This window comes from Hemitrygon akajei, unplaced genomic scaffold (genome assembly GCF_048418815.1).
Source record: "Hemitrygon akajei unplaced genomic scaffold, sHemAka1.3 Scf000057, whole genome shotgun sequence".
In the NCBI taxonomy this organism is placed as follows: domain Eukaryota; kingdom Metazoa; phylum Chordata; class Chondrichthyes; order Myliobatiformes; family Dasyatidae; genus Hemitrygon; species Hemitrygon akajei.
In genome coordinates this window covers 485,507-503,851 of record NW_027331943.1, presented here as the reverse complement: position 1 = coordinate 503,851, position 18,345 = coordinate 485,507, and the positions used below count along the sequence as shown (strand labels likewise).

General features: G+C 45.8%; 1 protein-coding gene across 1 annotated transcript; it reads left to right on the top strand.

The window, feature by feature from the left end:
* Positions 1–638: 638 nt before the first annotated feature.
* Positions 639–16,197, top strand: LOC140721551 (uncharacterized). Its single transcript, XM_073036376.1, has 3 exons — positions 639–714; positions 6,200–6,365; positions 13,302–16,197. The coding sequence occupies exon 3, from the start codon at positions 13,696–13,698 to the stop codon at positions 15,589–15,591; it is 1,896 nt and encodes a 631-aa protein (XP_072892477.1). The 5' UTR covers positions 639–714; positions 6,200–6,365; positions 13,302–13,695; the 3' UTR covers positions 15,592–16,197.
* The last annotated feature ends 2,148 nt before the right edge of the window (positions 16,198–18,345 follow it).

Below are 18,345 nucleotides of genomic sequence, written 5' to 3'. Positions count from 1 at the left end.
ATAAAGAGGAAATTAGAGATGCCCTGGAATGGAAAGCCTCATCATGGGAGCAGATGCAGCGGAGACCGAGGAACTGGGAACAGGGAAAAACATTTTTGCATGTGGATCCATCCCAGTTTCACTCTGCCTCCTCCTCCAGCTGCCTATCACCTCTCTCATCGTTCTGCCTTCTTCTACTACACATAGTGTTTTACCTTCTTTACCTTTCCTGCCAATCACCTCTCTGTTACCCCATCCCCACCCCTTGATCTTTCCCTTTACTATTTTTTCAACTGGCACCTACCAGCCATCTCCTTCCCACCCTACCCCCACCTTCTTTATAGGGCCCCTGCCTTCTTCATACGGGATATGAATCGAACCCGTAACTCTGAGAACCGGGAGGTGGAGAGATGGGGACGGGAAGATACAGCAGGAAAAATCAAAAATGTAGCTGGTGTAAAATGCGGCAGGTAGGTCTGACAGCGTGTGAGGGGCGAGGAGCTGAATCACCGGTTCAGGTGGGAGTCCCTCCACCTGTCACGTGATCCAGATTCTCATTCCCATTTCAAACGCAGATCTGCAGTATCTCAGGTTTTCGCTTCCGAGGCCCCGCCCCCGCTCTCACAGTCTCCGGATGGACCGGGTTTTCTTTCAGTTCTCTGTTGAAGCGGATCGTCTGCTGGGAGCGGATGGTCCGATCGCTGTCTCCGGGGCAAATTGATCACGTTCTCATCGGTGAGTATTGAGGCCGGTCACTAGGGGTGAACGCGACCGACAATTTCACATCGGTGAGTACTGAAGCCGATCCCGGGGGAAGGGAACCTGATGCTGGGCAGAGAGTCCCGTCAACTTCCTTGAACTGGCGGCCTCGTCCCGCTTCCTGGACACAACCTGTCGTGGTCGGTCCGGGTTATGGGACCTTTACACCGAACCGCCTGAGGTGAGCCGCCGCTCAGCCCCTGGTGTTCTGGTCCCAGGAGCGGGATGAGGTGGTGATGCCGAGACTGAACCCATCCATTAAGATGTACCTGGGGAACTTTACCTCCATCACCCGGCCCGGTATCGGATCCAAACTTCACCTGGATCGACGCCTGGGGTCGATAATTGTTTTACATATTTCCAGCACACTGGAAGCGGCCGTTCGGCCTGTTGTGTTCTTGCAGTCAGAGGGTTAAACAGAATAATCGCACCCTCGGGACACTGCTCCATGTGTGTGAGTAGTTTAATCTTTCCCCGTTCAGACAGGACAGTGAGATCCAGATCTCTCACGTCCTCCCGGGGTGCTGGGAAGTTTATTTCCATCTTCTTTCCATGACTACGACTTGTCAAAATGCTGAAAGCTTTTCCGGTCATCTGGCCCTATTAATTCGAGAATTAACTATTTTTTTCATTTACCTGAGTTTCTCTGAATTGTACACTCCCTGCGGAATTTCCAAAGGAGCAACCCAGGCTGTCTAATATTTCCACACGATTGAAATGGGGAATCTTTATTTTGTTTTCCATGTACAGAGGTAGAGTGAAAATCGTGTCTCCGGTATTCTCCACACAGATCAATACATTGCAGTAGTACATTGAGGTAAAACAAATCATTCTGGTTACAGAGAAAGTGCAGTGCAGGTAGATATGTGGTGCAAGGTCACATCGATTTAGACTGTGAGGTCAGGAGTCCACTCATCACGCTGTTCGCTTCTAACAGCAGAATGGACACCGTCCTTGAGCCTGGTGGAATGTTTCTGTTTTATTTTCTCTTCTCCCCTATGGGGCATTAGAAATGAGAATGTTCAGGGTTATAGGGATCTTTCATTATGTTGTTTGCTTTACTGTGGTAGTGAGAAGTGTTGACAGAGTCCACGGAGGGGAGGTTGGTATCTATGATGTGCTCAGCTGTGTCCACAGTTCTCCACTATTTTATTCAGTTAAAGGAAGAGCAGTAGCCGTACGAATATATGAAGAATCGGGATGGAATACTTTCTGCGGTGCATTGAAAAAGTGTGTAGGGTAGAAAAGGACATATACCAAAGTTCTTATTGTTTGTTCTGGATTTGTTATATTGGAATCTGTTATCTACTAGTGCGTACTATTATTTCAGGGTCTGTGTATTGCGGCAGGAACATCAGAGATCGCCCTTCATCCCATTCTCCCATCTGGCTCCATCTGCTCATCCCCTGCCGATCTGGTTCAACCTCTGCCCGGCCTGTATCCCACCTCCTCAATGAGAAATATCAACCACCTTGTTCAATCTTTGTCCAGCCTGTATCCCACCACCTCATTGAGAAATATCAACCACCTTGTTCAACCTCTGTCCAGCCTGTATCTCACCATCTCAATGAGAAATATTAACCATCTTGTTCAACCTCTGTCCGGACTGTATCCCACCAATGATTATTCATCAACAATCTTTCTCCTACCGTTGTCTTCATTGTGAAGTATTTTGCCTTACTGAGTTATTTCTGAATTTTGTTTTTGTTACCAAGAAATAACAGAGAATTTGTTGAATGCAGCACAAGGAAGGGTAAAGGCAGCCATTACAATCTTAGCTGAAACGATACGAAATGGAAAAGGAGGGAATATGGTGTTGAAATAAATATCAGCCATGGTTGAGTGGTGGAGCAGACTCGATGGACCGAATTTCCTAATTCTGTTCCTCTGTCTTGCGTCTTTCCATGACTGGACGATGACTCTTACCATATCAGGTTTTATTACGTGTGATGGACAAATACAGATTTGTTCACTGAGGGATGTCCCAGTGGGTGTTGTAGGGACCGGTGCTTGGAGCCCACTTGTCCCCAAAGTGAGTCAACTATTTGACTGAGGAACAAAATTCAACATTTCCAAGACCAACACGAGGTAATCTGCAGATGTTGGAAATTCAAACAATACACACAAAATGCTGGTGGAACACAGCAGGACAGGCAGCATCTATAGGGAGAAGCGCTGTCGACGATTCGGGCCGAGACCCTTCTTCAGGACTAATTGAAAGGAGAGATACTAAGAGATTTGAAAGTAGTGAGGGGAGGGGGGAATGCGAAATGATAGAAGGCCGGAGGGGATGGGATGAAGCCAAGAGCTGGAAAGGTGATTGGCGAAAGTCATACAGAGCTGGAGAAGGGAAAGGATCATGGGACGGGAGGGCTCAGGAGAAAGAAAGGGGGAGGGAAGCACCAGAAGGAGATGGGGAACAGGCAGGGTGATGGGCAGAGAGAGAAAAAAAGAACAAACATCTAAGTATGTCAGGGATGGGGTAAGACGGGGAGGTGGGGCATTAACGGAAGTTAAAGAAGTCAATGTTCATGCCATCAGGTTGGAGGCTACCCAGCCGGTAAAAAAGGTGTTGTTCCTCCAACCTGAGTGTGGATTCATCTTTACAGTAGAGGAGGCCATTGACAGGCATATCAGAATGGGAATGGGACATGGAATTAAAATGTGTGGCCACTGGGAGGAGCCGGGGTCGGGATCACTCTCTGCGGGCCGCAAATATCACTTTCCCATCGGTGAGTATTGAGACCGATCCCCAGCGGGGAGATCCGATGTTGGTCGTGAGCCCCGAACTGAGGGCCAATTACTCCTTTAGTACCCAGTTATATGGCCTCGTCAAAAATGTGTCGACTTCACTTAATCTGCATTGAATGATACAAACCAGGAGCCCAGGCTGTCTATTTCCGCAGAATTGAAATGGTATTCCCGCCAATAGGTCACGTGAGGCTGTGTGCTGCAGATCTATCCCGCCCTCCGCCTTGTGACGCAAGATCACGTGGTGTGTTGATAGTTCCCGGATGGGTGGTGATGCCTCCGCTAGGTTGTGCTGGGGAGATCTGATGTTGGCCCTGAAGCGCTCCTTGCATTTGTCCTGGACCTCTATGGCTGTTGTGTCTTCTTCCGGACTGGGGTGGGTGAGAAAGGAGAACGTCCCAGGTTGTGGGGATCTTTGATTTCACTGCCTGCTTTACCGAGGGACTGGGAAGTCCAGGGGGGAGAATGGTTTCTGTGATATGCTGATCTGTATCCAAAAGTTTCTGCAGTTCCTCACAGTCACGGGCAGAGGAGTTACCATGCAAAGTCGTGATGTATCTGGATGGGAAATTTTCTATGGTGTGTTGATATAAAAATTGGTGAGCGTCAAAGTATATATGGCAACGTTCTTATTGTTTGCTCTAACTTCGTCATTTTAGAATCTTTTATGCAGTAGTATGTACTATTAATTCAGTATCTGTGTGTTGCTTGAGGACCATCAGTGATAGTCCTTAATCCCTTCTCCCACCTGGTTCCATCTGCTCATCCCTGCCCATCTTGTTCAACCTCTGCCCAGTCTCCTAACCCCCACTCCCGCCCGCTTCAGTGATATAGAACTACCATTTGGGTGAACTTCTGTCCAACCTTTATCCCACACCTCAATGTTATACATCAGCAATCTTTCCTCCAACCTTTGTCTTCATTGTGAAGTGTTCTTTTGTACCTTTGGCCTGGCTGAGTCATTTTCAGAATCGGTTATTGTTAGCTGGAATGCCGGAGGGTCATCAGGTCCCAGTTCTGTTGTGCATTGGTGTGGAGGTGCTAGTTTATGAACAGTGACGGGCTGACACACTGCAGCATTTTACTGGCATCAAAGAGTACTGGGAGAGTTGGTACTTGGGCTATAATCCTGTGATCAGCGTTCCAGCCATATGGAACTGTGGATGATTTAGCTTTAACATTGGATTGTGCTTCTACAGATGGGGCTGGATAGTCGTCCTTCTGCAATGAAGCAGAAATTTCGAGCAGCTGGACATTGGTTGTGGGGAAATCCGGGATTGTGAGATGGGTGGGGGACGATGTGTGAGACTCTCAGGGTTGTTAAATGACAGGTTCAGCTGTTTGACACTGTGAGGTTGGGAAGTGGATATCACAGTTTTTGATCCAGGTAAAAAGGACGCAGGAATCGAGCTGCTTGGACTTAAGAGGTGTTGAGAGAGTATTCCTGGTCTGGGATCAGATGTGTTTTTTTTTCTGGAGTTCCTTTGGAAGCAAACACTTCTACTGAGGAGAAGATGGGTTACCAGTCCATCCTCACAGGGAGAGGCTATGACTAAATGTGTTGATCTGTGTTTACAACAATAGAAATAGACTCGTGAGTTTTGGTGTTCAAACTGTGTTTGGAAATTCCCCCCCTCCCCCCCCCCCCCCCCGCTGTCACCTGTCTGTCACTCGGTGGAAATCAGGCAGAATCTCAGGTTGCTGGAGATCTGCACTAAAAACTGTAAACGTTTGAAGTCATTCTGACAAAACATTATTAAACTGAATTGTAAAGTTTGTTCCTCTCCCCCCAGGTGTTCCTTACCTGCTTAGAGTTTCTGGTAATTCCAGTTTCTTTTTATTACATTCACCCTGGACTGGTTTATATTTCCTGAAATGCACCTGTTTTAACCTGGGAATGGAAATGACTCATCTGTGATAGTAGAACATTAAAGAAAGCACAACTTTTCCCTGAAAATTATCCTGCTACCAATTTGTCTGTTATTCCAGGAAATGTGTTCAGTGCAGTTATTGCTAAGAAGGTTTACAAGAATAATCACAGGAATAATTGGCTTTATGTATGAGGAGCATTTGATGGTTCTGGACCTGTGCTTAATGGAGTTCAGAGGGTCGATGGGGGTGGTGGGGGGGGGGGGTGGAGTGTGGTTAAGGAAACCTACCGGATGCTGAAAAGCCTGGATCCAGTGGTCATGGAGAGGATGGTTCCATCAGACGGAGTGTCTGTAATCTTACAGCACAATCTCAGAATAAAAATGCTTCCGTTTAAAATTGAGATGAGAACAAAAATGGCCAAAAGCTGTCTGATCTGTAGAATCTGTTGCCGCAGAGGTAGGTTGATGGTGCCATTGAGTGTATTTATGACATAGATTACATATTCATGACTGCTAAGTCACTTCAGGGTTGCAGGAGGAAGGCAGGAATATGGTGTTGGAATCAATCTCAGACATGTTTGAGTGGTGGGGCAGACCAGATGGATCGAATCACCTAATTCTGTTCCTGTGACTTCTGTCTTACCAGGACTGTATGATGGCTCCTTCTTATCCCATATCGTTCTGTGATGTGTGAGGGTCAATAAAAAGTTGTCCACTGAGATCATTACATCTGCCTTCAAAGTTTAAATATCAGTCAGTTTTGTTTTTAGTAACATTTAGTAGAAAAGTTTGGTACTCCTTTTTATTGATAATGTACTTCATTATCTTTCATGTTAAAGTTAGACCTGCGGTGAGAGATTTATTGGAAGAAAAACCCAACTGGAAGCAAACCACAGCTGAAGACGAGGGAACAGCAACAAGTGTACCAGCCCGGGGATTGTGAGAATGAACTGGAGAGGACCCATCTGACTCGGAGATGCCAGGATTTAGTTAGGACAAAGTTTGGTGAGTCTCATTTACTCAAACACTGGTCCTTTAGACATTACATACCTGTACAAAGGAAGGTAGGAAATAGTTGGAGTGAGACTGAATGTGCCCAGAAGTAACAGATATGCCTCTGTCAGACCCAGTTCCAATCACTTCAGGTCTGGTAATATGCTTCGAGCAGCACAGCCGTTTAAAACCAGTCCCTCTCACTCACAGTGTTTACTCAGTTCTAGATCTTGCATCTCCTGAAGTAACTTTTGGTCAGTTCTGAGTGGGGAGAGGGAAAGAGAGGAGAGTGTTTATACTGACTGTCTTTTAAAAAGAGTAATTGTTTGAACTTGCTGCAAACTCTCTACCCATACCCTATACTTTCTCAATTAAATTATTGACCTAGATGACAAGTAGCAACGGGCGTAACCCCAGGGAACGTCACTAAGTTCGGGACTCGAGTTCATGAAACAGCCTCTCACCCTCTGCTTCCTACCAATCATCTGTTTGCAGACCCTGGGGCTCTGTAACAAACTCAATGTTATCAGGAAGATTAGTCAGTAATTAAAATGAAGAGAGAATTGTGGCCTCCTGAAAGGACACGCGAGCTGAGCTGACTGATTCATTGGACCAGATCCACCCTCGTTGACAACGTAATTTACCCCTTTCCCACCCACCCATGTCATGTTACTTCCGATCACCCACAGTACCCAAACCACCCTCCGTCCCGCCAGTGGCCCCACACCCTTCTGACCATTCACCCCACACCGACACATAGACAGGACCCCTTCACCCACGTCCACCCTCCCAGCTTGGGGAATCAGAGCAAACTGATCCCGCAATCTCGACTCAGTGCAAAACTAAAATCAGGTATGCAAGACTGGAGAGCCCGGAGCCTCCAGCTGTCCGGCTCGGGCCCGGCCCTTTCCCACTGCAACCAGCCCTGGATTTACACAAACCTGAGATCAACACCTTCCTCACGTCATCTGAACAGGAAACACCCCGGCATTAGCTGCGGTTGACATCGTCCTGCGAATTGCAGTAGGTCTCCTTATGCGGTCAAACTCCCCGTGTCCGAAATGGGGACCGGAACCGTACATGGTCGAACTCCCCGCTGTCCGAAATGGAGACCCGAACACGACGTGGTCAAACTCCCCGCTGTCGGAAATGGAGACCTGAACCGTACGTGGTCAAACTCCCCGCTGTTCGAAATGAAGACCGGAACCGTACGCGGTCAAACTCCCCGCTGTCCGAAATGGAGACCTGATCCGTACCCGGTCAAACTCCCCGCTGTCGGAAATGGAGACCGGAACCGTACGCGGTAAAACTCCCGGCTTGGAAACGTAATCGCATGGTGGACTTGTTCGGTGACTGGTGAACATATGTGATTAACGACCCAGCAACTGCGGACTGAATAAATATTTAGTCTAACAATTCTAATCAGACACACTATCTCCTCGCCTTTCTCTCTCACCCCTGGCTACTTACCGCCTCTCCCTCACCACTCCCTCCTCCCAGTCCCTCTTCATCATCCAGCCCTCTACCCCAGTGCTTACTTCTTTCTCCCTCTCGCCCTCACCGTCTCGCCTCTCCCTCATCATCGCCCCTCTCAATCATCCTTGGTTCCTCATCGCCGTTCTCCCTCTCCCCCTTCTCTACCCCTCTGTTACACCCCTATTCGACCAGTCTCCCACTCTCTATCACCCTTTCCTCGCTTTCTACTCCCACCACTGTCTCTACTCCTCTTTTAACAAATCGTACTCCTCTCTCGTCTCTCTTCATCTCTTCACTCTCTCATGCCTGTTTTAATTTCTCTCACACTCTCTCCCCTCTGTCCATCTGTTTCTCTTACTCTTCCATTCTCTCTCCCATCCCACATTCCCTGTCTCTACCCCATCACTTGTCATCCCACTCCCAATCTCAGTCACCCTCTGTCTTCCCCTCTCCATCTCCTCCTCTCTCATGCACCCTCTCACCTCACTCAGACTCGTCTTTCTCACTCACTCACCTCTGCCTGTCTGTAACCTCCTCCATTTTTAACCCTCTCCCTCGCTATCTCTTTCCCAATGTCCTACCCTCTCCCCCTCGCTCTCCCAAGCAATCTCCCTGTTGGCATCCGTATCCCACACGGTCTTCTCCTCTATCTCACCCTCTAAATGCACCGCTCGTCCTAAGCGTTCCCCCTCTTCGCTCTCTCTCACTCTCTCTCAACACACCCCTGTTCCCCTCTCCCTTCCTCCCTCCCTCTCTCTCTCTCCTTCCCTCTCGTCACACCCCGCGCTCTCCACCTCATCCCATACTGTACATACATCAACAGTACTGAAATGCCAAGTGCCGTTTGTAACTGGGATATTTCTGGGTTTCAGATCCTCATTAATGGTCTTCTTTATATGAGGATCAGCAGGATCCTGGGGTCCGAGTCCATAAGGCACTCAGAGCAGTTACGCAGGTTGACTCTGTAGTTAAGAAGACATACAACGCATTAGCTTTCCTCAGTCATGGGATTCAGTTTAAGAGCCGAGAGGTAATGTTGCAGCTATGTAGGACCCTGGTCAGACCCCACTTGGAGTACTGTTTTTAATTCTGGTCGCCTCACTACAAGAAGGATGTGGAAACCATAGAAATGGTGCAGAGGAGATTTACAAGGATGTTGCCTGGATTGGAGAGCAGGCCTTATGAGAATAGGTTGAGTGAACTCCGCCTTTTCTCCTTGGAGCGACCAAGGAGGAGAGGTGACCTGATAGAGGGATATAAAATAATGAGAGGCATTGATCGTGTGGATAGTTAGAGGCTTTTTCGCAGGGCTGAAATGGCTAGCACGAGAGGGCATAGTTTTAAGGAGCTTGTAAGTGGGTACAGAGGAGATGTCGGGGTAGTTTTTTTTTTACGAAAATGGTGTGCGTGGAATGGACTGTCGATGGCGCTGATGGAGGTGGAAACGATAGGGTCTTTTTAAGATACTGCTGGATGGCTAGGTCCGTAGACCCAAAGAACACTATAACACAGAAACAGGCCTTTTGGCCTTTCTTGGCTGTGCCAAATCATTTTTCTGCCTAGTCCCACTGACCTGCAACTGGACCTTATCCCTCCATAACCCTCTCATCCATATACCTGTCCCAAGTTTTTCTTAAATGTTAAAAGTGAACCTGCATTCACCACTTCATCTGGCAGCTCATTCCACACTCCCAGCAGTCTCTGTGTGAAGAAGCACCCCACCCCCCCCCCGCCATGTTCCCTTTAAAATTCTCTGTTTTTTTCACCCCTAGCCTCAGTGTGAAAAGCCTGCTTGCATTCACTCTATCTATACCCACCATAATTTTATACTACTCTATCAAATCACCCCTCATTCTCCTACGCTCCAGGGAATAAAGTCCTAACCTATTCAACCTTTCTCTGTAACTCAGTTTCTCAAGTCCCGGCAACATCCATCTAAAAGTTCTCTGCACTCTTCCAACCTTATCAATATCCTTCCTGTAATTAGGTGACCAAACCTGCACACAATACTCCAAATTCGGTCTCTCCAATGTCGTATACAACCTCACCATTACATTCCAACTCTTATACTCAATACTTTGATTCATAAAGGCCAATGTACCAGAAGCTCTCTTTACAACCCTATCTACTTGTGACGCAACTTTTAGGGAATTATGAATCTATACTTCCAGATCCCTCTGTTCTACTGCACTCCTCAGTGTCCTATCATTTACCTTGTATGTTCTACCTTGGTTTGACCTTCCGAAGTGCAATACCTCACACTTGTCCGCATTAAACTGCATCTGCCATTTTTGCAGCCCATTCCTGCAACCGTCTGCAATCTTTGAAATCCTTCCTCACTGTCAACTACACCTCCAATCTTTGTATCATCAGCATATTTGTTGATCCAATTTGCCACATTATCATCCAGATCATTGATATGGATGGAAAAGAACAATGGACCCAGCACTGATCCCTGTGGCACACCACTAGTCACAGGCCTCCATTCAGCGTATCAATCCTCCACTACCACTCTCTGGCTTCTTCCATTGAGCCAATGTCTAATCCGATATACTATCTCTCCATGTATACCTAGCAAATGAATCTTCCTAACTAACCTCCCATGTGGGACCTTGTCAAAAGACTTACTGAAGTCCATGTATACAACATCCACTGCCTTCCCTTCATCCACTTTCCTGGTAACTCCCTCAGAAAACGCTAATAGATTGGTTAAACATGACCTATCATGCACAAATCCATGCTGACTTTTCCTAATAAGTCCCTGTCTATCCAAATACTTGTAGACCCTATCTCTTAGTACTCCTTCCAATAATGTACCTACTACTGATGTCAAACTTACCGGCCTATAATTTCCCGGCTTAATTTTTGACCCACTTTTAAACAATGGAACTACCAGAGCACCTCCGGCACCTGACCCGTGGATATCGACATTATAAATATTTCTGCCAGGGCCCCTACAAATTCAACACCAGTCTCCTTCAAAGTCCGAGTGAATACCCTGTCAGGTCCAGGGGATTTATCTACTCTGATTTACCTCAAGAAAGCAAGCACCTCCTCCTCTTCAATCTGTATGTTCCATGACCTCCCGACTTGTTTGCCTTGTTTCCATAGACTCCATTCAAGTTTCCTTAATAAATACAGATGCAAAAAAAAAAAACCCATTTAATATCTCTCCCATTTCTTTTGGTTCCATACATAGCCGACGACTCTGATCTTCAGGAGACCAATTTTATCCCTTATTATCCCTTTGTTCTTAACATACCTGTAGAAGCTCTTAGGATTATTCTTCACCCTGACTGCCAAAGCAACCTCATGTCTTCTTTTAACCCTCCTGATTTCTTTCTTAAGTATTTTCTTACTCTTTTTATACTCCTCAAGCATCTTATTTCCTCCCTGTTGCATGTAAATGTTATACATATATCTCTTCTCCTTTATCAGAGTTCCAATATCCCTCGAGAACCAAGGTTCCTTATAGTTGTTCGTTATGCCTTTAACCCTAACAGGAACAAAAAAAAAAATCTGCACTCTCAAAATTTCTCCTTTGAAGGCCTCCCAATTACCAATCACATCCGTGCCAGAGAATAACTTGTTCCAATCTACGCGTTTTAGATCCTTTCTCATTTCTTCAAATTTGGCTCTTTTTCCAGTTTATAACTTCATCCCGAGGACCAGATCTATCTTTATCCATGATCAAGTTGAAACTAATGACGTTATGAACAATGGAAACAAAGTGTACCCCTACACACACTTCCGTCACCTGCCCTAACTCACTTCCTAATAGGAGATCTAATATTACATCCTCCCTAGTTGGTATATCTATATATTGTTTTAGAAAACTTTGCTGAACACATTTCACAAACTCTAACCCATCTAGACCTTTAACAGTATGGAAGTCCCAATCAATGTGTGGGACTCCCACACATTTTAGACATCCTCTTTTAGACATCCTGATTTACTTCTTATGTGTTCTCTTGCATTTCTTATGCTCCATAAGAAACTGCCTGCCCATCCCTGTTATGCAACTCCATTCATTTTGTGCTTCACCAGGGTCTCAATATCTCTTGAAATCCATGTTTTCCCTATAGTTTCTATCTTTACCTTTTATTCTGACAAGCACATACCCGCTTTGTACTTTCAAGATTTTACTTTGAAGGTCTCCCATTTACCAAGCACACGTTTGCCATAAAGCAGCCTGTCCCAGTCCACAGTTGCCAGATCCTAGTGTTGATTCCAGGTGTTGATCCATGTCCTGAACACATCCACCTTTCCTACGCTGCTCCTTGTACTGTAATATTCAGGGCTCAGCATATTCACTGCACCATGCTCAACGTTTTTATTCCTGACTTTGTCTGAGGACTGAACAATAACTGTCTCCACAACCTCTCCACTACCATTCAGGCTCCCATTCCCCCTGCAACTTTAGTTTACCCCCACCTACCCCACCTCCCAGCATGCAGCTCTATCACCCCTTTGACTTTCCTCTCCCAGATCAATAAAAAGGACGTTCAGACCATGTACAGGCAGAGAGGAATAAATGGGGCACTTATGAACTACATGAAATTCAAGTGAACTCTTACGAAAGAAATAAAAGAAGGCATGAGGTTGCCCCAGCAGACAAGGTGAAGGAGAATCCTAATGGATTCTGCAGATATGTTAAGGGCAAAAAGATTGCAAGGGAAAAATTAATCCTCTCGAAGATCAGAATGGTAATCCATATGAGGAGACAAAATAGATGTGGGAGAGTTTTTCCTCATCCGTATTTACACAGGAGATGGACACAGAGTCTATAGAAGTGAGGTAAAGCTTCATGGACCCTGTACAGATTACAGTGGTGGAGGCGTTTGCTGTCTTAAGGCAAATTAGTGTGGATCAATCCCCAGGGCCTGACAAGTTGTTCCCTGTGACTGTACGGATGACAAGTGCAGAAATTGTAGCGGCCCAAGCACAGATATTTAAATCATCCTCAGTGACAGGTGAGGGACTGGAGGATTGGAGGGCAGCCAATGTTGTTCTGCTGTTCAAGGAAGACTCTAAAAATAATCTATCAAATTGTACATTGGTGAGTCTGACATTAGTACTGGGAAAGTTATAGGAAAGTATATGCAGGAACTGGATAAAAGTATTTGGATAGATGTGGACTGTTTAAAAATAGACAGCATGGCTTTGTGCATGGTAGGTCATGTCTAGCCAATCTTATAGAGTCTCTCGAGGAAGTTATCAGTGAAGTGGATGAAGGCAAGGCAGTAGATGTTGTCTACATGGACGTTAGGAAGGCACTTTGCAAAGTCTCATATGGGAGGTTGATCCAGAAGGTTCGGTCACTCAGCATTCAAGACGAGATAGTAAATTGGATGAGACACTGTCTTTGGGAGAAGCCAGAGTGTGATGTCAGATCACACCTTGGCCACTAAAGTGATCTCATCTGAAATGTTGTACTACACCCATTGATGGATTTTGTAAATCTTTTTACAGGTTAAAAACGAGAAGGAATTTGTCTTCAGGAATCTCAAACACGGCACGCCAATTTTGCTGTCTCTATTAGATATTTATAAAGTGGAGTCGTCCGTCCTTCCTGCTCAGACTGTGGGGAGGGATCCACTAGGTCATCTGGCCAACTGTCAAGCCGGTCATTTTCCACAGGAGAAAGGCCGTTCACCTGCTCAGACATTGGGAATGGATTCACTCGGTCACCTCAATTGAAGTTACATCAGCAAATTCACGCTGGGCAAGAACGTTCACCTGTTCTTTGTGAGAGAGGAGATTCAGTCGGTTATCCCACCTGTGGACACAACAGTCAGTTTCCATTGGGCAGAGGCAGGTCATCTGCTGAATTTGTGGGGAGGGATTTACTCGGTCATCTCACATAATGGCTCTCCAGAGAGTTCACTCTGGAGAGCAGCCGTTCACCTGCTCGGACTGTGGGAAGGGATTCACTAAATTAACTCCCCTACTGAGACATCAGTCAACTCACGCTGGCGAGCGGCCATTCACCTGCTTAGACTGTGGGAAAGGATTCACTCGGTCATCCAGCCTACTGAGTCATCAGCGAGTTCACACTGGGGAGAAGCCGTTCATCTGCTCAGTCTGTGGGAAGGGATTCACTCACTTATCCACCCTACTGAGTCATCAGCGAGTTCACACTGGGGAGAAGCCATTCACCTGCTCGGACTGCGGGAAAAGATTCACTCAGTCATCCAACCTACAGAGTCATCAGCGAGTTCACACTGGGGAGAAGCCGTTCACCTGCTCAGAATGTGGAAAGGGATTCAGACAGATATCTCACCTACTGAGTCATCAGCTAGTTCACACTGGGGAGAAGCCGTTCACCTGCTCAGAATGTGGGAAGGGATTCACTCACTCATCCCATCTTCAGGGACACCGGCGAGTTCACACTGGGGAGAGGCCATTCACCTGCTCGGACTGTGGGAAGGGATTCACACAGTCATCTAGCCTTCAGAGTCATCTGCGAATTCACACTGGGGAAAGGCCGTTCACCTGCTCAGAATGTGGGAAGGGATTCACTCACTCATCCCATCTACAGAGACACCAGCGAGTTCACACTGGAGAGAGGCCATTCACCTGCTCGGACTGTGGGAAGGGATTCACACAGTCATCTAGCCTTCAGAGTCATCTGCGAGTTCACACTGGACAGAGGCCGTTCGCCTGCTCAGAATGTGGGAAGCGATTCACTCGTTCATCCTACCTACTGAGTCATCAGCGAGTTCACACTGAGGAGAGGCCATTCACCTGTTCCGAATGTGGGAAGGGATTCACTCAGTCATCCCACCTACAGAGTCATCAGCGAGTTCACACTGGGGATAAGCCGTTCACCTGCTCAGAATGTGGGAAGAGATTCACTCATTCATCCGACCTACTGAGTCATCAGCGAGTTCACACTGGGGAGAGGCCATTCACCTGCTCGGACTGCGGGAGGAGATTCGCTCAGTCATCCAACCTACAGAGTCATCAGCGAGTTCACACTGGGGAGAAGCCGTTCACCTGCTCAGAATGTGGGAAGAGATTCACTCGTTCATCCGACCTACTGAGTCATCAGCGAGTTCACACTGGGGAGAGGCCGTTCACCTGCTCAGAATGTGGGAAGAGATTCACTCGTTCATCCTACCTACTGAGTCATCAGCGAGTTCACACTGGGGATAAGCCGTTCACCTGCTCAGTCTGTGGGAAGAGATTCACTCAGTCATCCCACCTACAGAGTCATCAGCGAGTTCACACTGGGGATAAGCCGTTCACCTGCTCCGTCTGTGGGAAGAGATTCACTCTGTCATCCAACTTACTGGTACATCATCGAGCTCACAGTGGTGAGAAGCCGTTCACCTGCTCAGAATGTGGGCAGAGATTCACTCTGTCATGCAACCTACAGACTCACCAGCGAGTTCACACTGGGGAAAGGCCGTTCACCTGCTCAGTCTGTGGGAAGGGATTCACTCGGTTATCCCACCTACAGAGTCATCAGCGAGTTCACACTGGGGAGAAGCCGTTCATCTGCTCGGTCTGTGGGAAGGGATTTACTCACTCATCCACCCGACTGAGTCATCAGCGAGTTCATACTGGGGAGAAGCCGTTCATCTGCTCCGTCTGTGGAAAGAGATTCACTAAGTCATCCAACTTACTGGTTCATCATCGAGCTCACACTGATGAGAAGCCATTCAACTGCTCAGAATGTGGGAAGGGGTTCACTCAGTCATCCAGCCTTCAGAGTCATCTGCGAGTTCACACTGGAGAGAAGCCGTTCAGCTGCTAAGAATGTGGGAAAGGATTCATTCAGTCATCCCAACTACTGGCACACCAGTCAGTTCACACTAGGGAGTGGTCGTTGTTATGAATCCTTAGGTTTCGTTTGCTGTGGACTGTTATTTTATAAGAGAGAGAGAGAGAGTCTGACTTGCAACTTGTTTAAGTCGTTCGCAGCTTGTTTAGTATTAACCGAGGACACAGACACTCAGAGTCAGGCAGAAACGAAGGAGGGGAAATGGAACAGTCGACAGAAAGGAACTAGTAGCCAAGGGTCACTATTTGTGACTTTCCTATGCCCACAAGGGTGGGTTAATTATCGATTCGGCATAAAGTACATCGAATGTGTGGTGGTCATCTGGTTTGATCCATGAGAGTGGATCTGATTTGGGGTATCCTGTGAAGACCACTGATGCGTTACCCCTTGTCTGGGTGTGGCGTGGTAATACACTTGAAGACAATACGCCTTGTGACAAGTCACTTTCGGTAATCATTTGTATGTGGATTTGGAACGACGGATAAAATCTACAGCGACTGTTCTCTCGTTTTACCACCGTGGAACCTATGGAATTCGACATAATTGCCTTCTCTCGACATTTAACCTGGATTACAAATATCTCTTTCCATCTCTATTCCATGAATGAACTGAACTTTCATACATTACCAAGCCCCGATTCCCCTAATCTCAATAGTTTGGGAGTTAAATTTATACACACATATACACAGTACCCTGTTAACTTTTGTTTATCTTGCTCAAGTTTCTATATAATAAGTAGATACTAATAAAGACAGTGGTTTTTACATAAAAACCAGACTCCAGTGTGAACTCTATTGCCGGTTGTTTGTTTCTAAAGTGATATGGTTCGTAATAAAATTGGGGCCTGCATCCGAAATATGTACTCATTTGGGGCGTATTGATTGATTTATTATCGACTTCATTGGGGAAATCCCATTTGATTTATTTGTGTGTGGAAAATCAGCAGCGGATGCTGATAGGATTGTGGAAGCGCCAACCTCTGAGGCATTAGATGACGCCAGAAGTATTGAGTTGTTGAGTATTGCTAGAAGGTTAAAACTTGCTAAGGTGAAATTGACAAAGAGGAGGGCACAGTTGCAGAGGATAACAGCTGAACATTATATATCTGAGGGTGTGTTTAAAGTGGAGGAGTTGGAGGTGTTTCCTGAAAGTAAACCTCGTGAGCTTTAGCTCCCGTAGAAGTTAGAAAATCTAAAGATTTAAGCTACGGTAAGGTAGAGGCAATTTGAGGCCAGAGAGGCAGAAAAACAGAGCGAGGAAGCAGAAAGACAGAGGCTGCTCGAGCTGGAAAGGATAGAAAGATTGCAGGAAAGGTATTCTGGTGATAAGTTTGAGGCCAGTCGGAAAGTTAAATTGGTACCTGCGTTTGACGAGGCCGAGGTTGATAAATACTTTCAGCGTTTTGAGAAGGTTGCTCAGAGTTTAAAGTGGCCAAACGAGGGTTGGCCTATTCTCATTTCATTCATTTTTCAATCTTTTTATTGATTTTCCAATAAAAAATACAAATCAGTGGAGGTTTTAGCAAACAGATAATACGAAAGACGTATAAACGGCAAATAAGTATATATTGAGAAAATCAGATAAGTAGTTTTTTTACTGTGTCATGTAACACCATTGTCCTGAAAAACGTTGTCTCATTTTTACTATGTACTGTGCCAGCAGTTATGGTCGAAATGACAATATTAGTGATTAGACTTGACTTGAAGTAGAATGTTATGCTGTTATAAATATAATCAAGAAACCACAACTCCTCTTAACAAATCAAAAAATAAAATGGCCTATTCTCTTACAAAGTGTAATTAAGGGGAAGGCTCAGCAAGCCTATTCTGCTTTGACAGTTGATGAAGTAGCTGATTATGACATCGTGAAACAGGCTGTGCTCAAAGCTTACGAGTTGGTTCCAGAAGCATACAGGCAGAAGTTTAGAAATTTGAGGAAATCTATCAACCAGACTTTTATGGAATTTGCTTATGAGAAGTTTATGTGTATTACCCACTGGTGCACATGTAAAAATGTGAATGATGATTTTAACAGCTTGAAAGAGTTGGCTTTAATTGAAGAATTCAAAAGTTGCATCCTTGATGACATAAAGACGTATTTAGATGAAAAGGATGCTGCCACTTTGCAGGAGTCAGCTAGATTAGCAGATGAGTTTGCTTTAACTCATAAGGTTAAGTTTATCCCAAATAAGAGTTTCCAAAAGAGTAGCAGGGATAACCAGGGTAATCCAGAAATTAAAGCTGGGACTAGTGACAAAAGTAAAGATGAAGGGAAACAGTTGAAGGAGAAATATTCTGGTCTTACTTGTTACTATTCTAAGAAAGCTGCTCATATGATGGTTAATTGTTCCGTCCTGAAGAAGAAAAAGGAATAGGAGGCAGTCCCAAATGCCCGTGGTCAGTATGTTGAAGCACCTATAAACCCACAGGGTTCTGTACATTCTGTTTCAGGCTCAGTTAAGGTCTGAGAGGTCTGACCGAGTTAAGAAGGGATTCGATCATTTTATGTCAGATGGGTTTGTATTAGTAAAGGAAGGGTCAACCCTGGTACCAGTGAAAATTCTTCGAGATACTGAGGCTTCACAGTATCGTTTGGGTGGATGCTGCTTGATGTGTCCCCTGTTACAAATCAGTACCCCGAAATAGCAGACAGTACACAATATGTGATTAAACGATTGAGCTTTATAATTCTTACTTTGACCATAGCATTAGTAAAGAAAAATTTTTT